The sequence below is a fragment of the Magnolia sinica genome, chromosome 5, assembly GCF_029962835.1.
Source record: "Magnolia sinica isolate HGM2019 chromosome 5, MsV1, whole genome shotgun sequence".
NCBI classification, from domain to species: Eukaryota; Viridiplantae; Streptophyta; class Magnoliopsida; order Magnoliales; family Magnoliaceae; genus Magnolia; species Magnolia sinica.
Window position 1 is genome coordinate 115,178,136 of NC_080577.1, and position 6,000 is coordinate 115,184,135.

Consider the following 6,000-nt stretch of genomic DNA (forward strand, 5'->3'; position numbering starts at 1 on the left):
CGAAGATGTTTGGGCATCGAACCTATGAAGCAAGCAAAAGGCAGACTTAGTTTAAAAGCAAAAACAGTTTTTTTTTTTTTTAACCATAACCAAATATGAAATTAAAGTGACCAACAATGTATTCCTTTTCAGAAGAAAGCAATGCTGAGTAAGCATTTTACCAGAACGCAGCTGTCAGAGAGACACCAATAGGAGAAAGGTGGCAGAAGGCAATAAGCAACAATTGAATATGATGAAACAATTAGCAAAATTGCACACTTCCGGGCGTGCTGAAACTTATTTTCAATGGTGGCTCTTCAGGTAATATGAGCTGACCAATATAAGAGTCGTGTGTTGTGGGAGAAGTGACATTAAATTGGCAGTAGGATCTCTCTCTCTCTCTCTCTCTCTCTCTCTCTCTCTCTCTCCCAGGAAAAAAAAAAACGAAAGGTTTACAATGGTGAGTGACCCATTTAGCATGACTTCTTGCATGGACAAAAAGAATGCAAGTCTGCTAAACCTAGTGAATATTAATGATTTAGCTCATAATCTTCCAAGGAAGAAGTTTCTAAATTCACTTTGATAGCAGAGAATGGGTCCAGTACTACCAGAGCATTATAAGTTATAGTGCTCTTAGTTTTAGAAGGACGTGTGGATAGTCCAATCAAACAATCTATACTATGCATCACGTCCAAGGTATTCTGTAATGGTGGCCGTAACGGCCGCCACCGTTACCTTTACGATACGGGTTGTAACGGCCATTACGGACCCCATAACAGCCTTTTTGGTCTCTCTGTTTTTTTTTTTTTAATTGAAAAGGAAAAACTAAAAAAAACCTGTATCTGTCCCGTAACGTTGAAAAAAAATATCAGAGAAACCGTTATATGCCCCGTAACAGACCATAACGAGGTTGTTACAGCTTTTACATGGGGTGTAATGGGCCGTTAACAGTGGTTACAGGTTATTTTTTCCATAATAGCTGTTACGGCCATTATGACCCTGTAATGTGTAACGGTGGCCACCGTTACCTTTACGGCACACCATGATCACATCCAGCCCATACTACCTAAGCCACCCCGCATATTATCACACTGTTCAAATGATTCTAACCATCCAATAAATAGCCTATAAACTGTAAGCAAGATTGTTTGTGTAAAATAGGTCAATCAACAATTCGAACTATTCATTTGGTGGCCACCATTGTAGATTGCTTATGGTTCTGAAGAATCACTTTGATCAGTGATCCTCACCATCCCATGCATAGATTGGGAAAAGGTTGGCGATAAAAGAGGAGGCCAACTTTTCAGAATGATCAGCAGATCAGTGTGACTTTTGCATAGTGGTCATGAAAAGTGTAGGCCGTTCATAATGAACAGTCGCTTTGATCAGTGATCCTCACCATCCCATGCATAGATTGGGAAAAGGGTGGCAATAAAAGAGAGGGCTAACTTTTCAGAATGATCAGCAGATCAGTGTGACTTTTGCATAGTGGTCATGAAACGTGTAGGGCATTCATAATGAACAGTCCAAATTGATTGATTGGATAGGCCTGTCTAGGGGTGGCTATAGAAACGCCACTTCTGGAAGGATACCATCATCTGATCGGTGTGGCTTCTGCATGGTGGTCTATGAAGGACTTCGGGATAGGTCATGGTCGAAATACCACAGCAGTTAGATAACAACCAGAGGACTGTGGGATAATAGTTGAAAACAAAAATCATCGTTGTATAAATTCATAGGAAAATTTTTTTACTGGATTGTTACGATATTCCAATGTGTGATTACTCAACCATGTTCAATCAGCAATGTGCACACCAGATGGATATTCAAAATCATCCAACTGATCAGCCACACATATGGTGGTGATCTCTAAACCTTATCTGTTTGCGTGTCAAACATATCTGGTTCAGCATGCTTGATTTTTTATTTTTTTTATTTTTTAAAAAAATGAAGTCAATTTCAAATGCTTTGATATCAAACAAAACCTATCTGTTTCATATGCTTTCCAATTATTGGAGCGAATAATATTGCAAAGATGTTTCTTTCTGCTATCATAAAGTACTAAAACAGCAACTAAAGATCAAGAGTTCCAACTACGGCTTTGCATAAAATTGAAAACCACAATAAATCAAGTTCCATTTCAAGACCTACTTCTGATGATGCTTAGAAGATGGTTTCTTCTTCGAAGCCAATGGCTGAGGCTTTGGATTCCGTTCTGCTTCAATGGGGTCCAACCAATTCAGTGGATGACGATTGAACCATGGCCAGTTGGGAACGGTGACCAGTGTTGTCAGAATGACACCACTGGCATAGATTAGTAGCATGGTCTGGAAAGAACCAATGGAGTAGCCCACAACAAATGCGACTACAGCAAAGGTGACGAGCATGATCTGCATCAACAACTCTGATAGCTTCTGCCCTTGCCAATCCATCTAGAAATATAAAAAAACAAAAGATCAATGTCCAGATTTATTTTTTTAAAAAATTCTGAAATGCAAGATCAATCTCTAGATTTGTTTGCAAAGAAGTGGAAATCTATTACACGAAAAATGGAAAAAGAAAAAGTGGGGGGGGGGGGGGAGGGGTGGTAATCTATAACGCTCAGGTGAGCAATATACCATTTTGTTTGTTCAGCTCTACAACTCCAAGTGGGGTTCACCTATATGAGGTTTGCACTGTTCATCTATGTGGCCCATCATAGATTGGCCATGTAAAGAAAAACTGCACCAAACAATCTTAATGCTGAATTGATGGTCTGATGATGGGCAGTTTAGCAATGGTCCATATTCAATGAAAAATAATTCACCACTTGTTATGCTCAAGATTTTCTGATTGGACATTGCAAATTCATGATGGTGCCTGCCATATGATGAATGGTCTAGACCAAGAGGACCCACCAGCCTCGTTTCAGGCTGAACGGAAAACATTATTTCTCTCGGCTAAATATTGTATGCTTCTCCAGCAAAGCAAATCAATAAAATTGTTTTGAGCTAGTTGAAATTTGGTTTGCAGCAACTTTTGTACAGGTAGGTCCCACCTTTTAGTCATCCAGATCGTTTATCAGCTGGGACTGCAGATGGTAGTACAAGTACTGCACCATCAAACAATCCGAGCCATTAAATCAACGACCAGCAGCTCGGAGGCAATCAAGGGGATAGGCAAAAAATTGTGCACTTTCCTCGGTAAAGAAATCAAACAATGCTCGCTCTAAGCTAGTTGGAATTTGGTTTGGGGGCAACATCGTACAGGTACATCCCACCCAAAGTGATCTGGATAGTTTATAAGGTGGGACGCATCTGAGCAATTCGATCAATGACCAGGAGCACACATGCATCAGGAAGGATGAGGTATTTAGTCCACACCCATCCATGGCAGGGCCCACGAGCTTGAGGTACGAAGTTCATAGCTATACCAATTTCAATCAGAACGTTTTCTCATACTGTGTATTTGTTTGACAGAACTAGTTTGATTCACCCTAAGTCAGCAGCCTGTATCAAACTAGCTTGGCCCAGTTTGATCAAGGGACCACACATCGAAGCAACCACCGATATTGTGATGATAATAAAGAAAAGAGTTGTTTGTGTGATGAATGGCAAGATTTTAATTAAAAAGATGAAGCAAAACAGAAATCGCAGCAGCAAACAAAAAGGCAAAGGACCTCACAAGAAAAGGAAAAAAGAAGAAGAAGAAGAAGTTGTATATTCTCAAAATTTTATCCTGTATGCATGAAAGCTGCTTCCAAGAGCTGCATTTCGACTTTCTCTTTTTAGGTTTCTAGTTTTTGTTTTGTTTCTGCACGTTTTTTTGTTGCTGCTCTCTCAGCAGCCCCTCCTGTTTTGTTCCTCCTTTCTTCTTTTAATGCAATTTCGTTACTTTTTTTTTTAAAAAAAGAGCTGCACGAAGGGACTGAACCCCTAAAATCATTTTCCTTGCATCTAGCTATGCTTATGACAATGGTGATAGTTCAGCACCAGTTTTAGTTTGCAGTTTCTCATCCGCCATACAAGGTAGGACACATGCATGCAAATGCGAATCCCATTCGTTAAAAAATCAGCCCATTGTGGAAGGAGCATTGCCCTCAAGTTACATTGATCAAACAATCTTAACGATCCATTTGTTGGGTGACTGACTGGCCGTTAGAAGTAAATGGCTAGTGATCCAAATGCAATGAGTAAAAACCAAATGGTTAAAATTGTTGAGCAATGCAAATTTCAATGTATGCCATGCATGCAATCGCTATATGCATGTGCATAAATGGCCATACCAGACTGAAGTGCTGAAACTAGCTACTTGAGAGAAATAGCATATGCTAAACTCAAATACCAGCAAAACCACTGCATCAATGAACATGAGAACAAAAGACAAAGTGATGAAGCAAAAGATCGATCAAGCTTACATGTTCATAAAATAAAAAATAAAAAAAATCAAATGTGAGAATGTGGTCAATGAGGTGAACAATGAATATGCAAACAGGAGTAGTTGTGTCGACTCATCCACGAACACATGGCACGGTCCAGATTGGCATGCATATACACCACCATATAACATAAATGCTGTGAGTTGTCACAATTTAATGACTTCCAGACACCATAAACAGCCCTAGCTTAACTAGAATGTGGCATTATCGGGGAGAAGATGGTAATAGGAGATTTCTCCAGATAATTGTCAAGGATCCTGAGTGGAGGCCACAATGGGCACAAAACTATGCCAGTTTTTCTGTAAAAATTGATATCGGTTGCTGGATTAAACACTAGAGCTTTCTCCAGCTTACTCTCCAGAAGAAGATTGAAACATACATAATAGCAGGGAAGCACCAGAATCAGAGCCAAGTGATAAAAATGGAAAAGGAATACTATCAAACACCAGTTGTGATGCAGCGACAGATGCTATATACAGGTCCACATACATTCCCACATGAAGATTGAATTTCCCAACATTATCCGCCTTCCATTCCCTTCGACTCCAACATTGGCTGGAGTATAGTATTAGAGATTAGTTCAAGTCCGAATTAGTTTAGAATCTTGTGGACCTCTAGCGTAGTTCTAAAATTTTAAAACGGAGTCATTGAGCATTTTCTCTTTGAGATTTTCTCAGTTTTCCAGCAATCATGATGAAGGAAACCATTCGATAACACTGAGTTGCTTGTGGACTACTTGCTTCCTAGGTTGACGTTCAGACGCTGCTGAAACGCCTATAGGCCTTTCAGTGATGGGATAACTGAGTACACAATCCTGCAAGCATCTCAGAAACTCAATTGGGCATGCATTAAGTAGTATTGCAAGTAATGTGATGTACAATCTATCCAACACCATACAAGAAAGACGACAAAACATTAGCTTCCAGTCAACGGGTCTGGATCATGACCCAAGGGCCCATGATCCAGACCGTTCATCGGGTGGGTGGGCCCACAGTAGTGTTACCAGTAATGTGTTGTACAACCCATCCATCACAGACACATACAGGAAAAAAAATGCATGAACATCCCACCAACGGACCCAAGGGCCCATGACCCAGACTGTTCCCATCAGATGGGTCCCACCAAAAATGGGCCGATGTACGCATACCACAGTGATTCGACGGTCCTAGTCATTCATTGGTGGAACCATTTCCCAATAGGTCATCAATCGGGTGCGTAAGGATCGTCCGTTCAGTTAGATATTTCAACCGCAGCCAATCCACTGCAAGACTCACCTTATGAATGGTCGAGATCAGAAACCCCTATGCCATCCATTTCTCGATCCAAATGAACTAGGGTTTTAGATTCTAGTTATTGAAAAAAAAAAATCAGATGAAAGCGACTAATCCAAAGAGGAAAAAAAATAGGAAAAAAAAAAAGAAAAGGCGGGGGAATCCAGATTCCATGAAATCGCGCTTTGGATTGATATTGATAACAAAAGATCAGCTCCCATTAATCAGACAATAGACAGACACAAATAGAGGGAGGGAAGGAGGGAGAGATCCATGCCTGTAACAACATCCGATCTTTCTGCGATTCAAGACCTTAAACCCTAGAGGAGAGAC

General features: G+C 40.3%; 1 protein-coding gene across 3 annotated transcripts; it reads right to left on the bottom strand.

The window, feature by feature from the left end:
- Positions 1-1,953: 1,953 nt before the first annotated feature.
- LOC131246866 (signal peptidase complex subunit 1-like) lies at positions 1,954-5,792 on the bottom strand. Of its 3 annotated transcripts, none has more exons than XM_058247314.1 (2): positions 5,671-5,792; positions 1,954-2,411 (listed from the first exon to the last, which is right to left on the bottom strand). In XM_058247314.1, exon 2 carries the CDS (start codon positions 2,409-2,411, stop codon positions 2,127-2,129), a length of 285 nt encoding a protein of 94 aa, XP_058103297.1. In that variant the 5' UTR covers positions 5,671-5,792; the 3' UTR covers positions 1,954-2,126. The 3 variants fall into 3 exon arrangements, with proteins under 3 accessions (XP_058103297.1, XP_058103298.1, XP_058103296.1); XM_058247315.1 differs by lacking the exon at positions 5,671-5,792 and adding an exon at positions 4,244-4,395; XM_058247313.1 differs by lacking the exon at positions 5,671-5,792 and adding an exon at positions 2,598-2,985.
- Between the last annotated feature and the right edge of the window lie 208 nt (positions 5,793-6,000).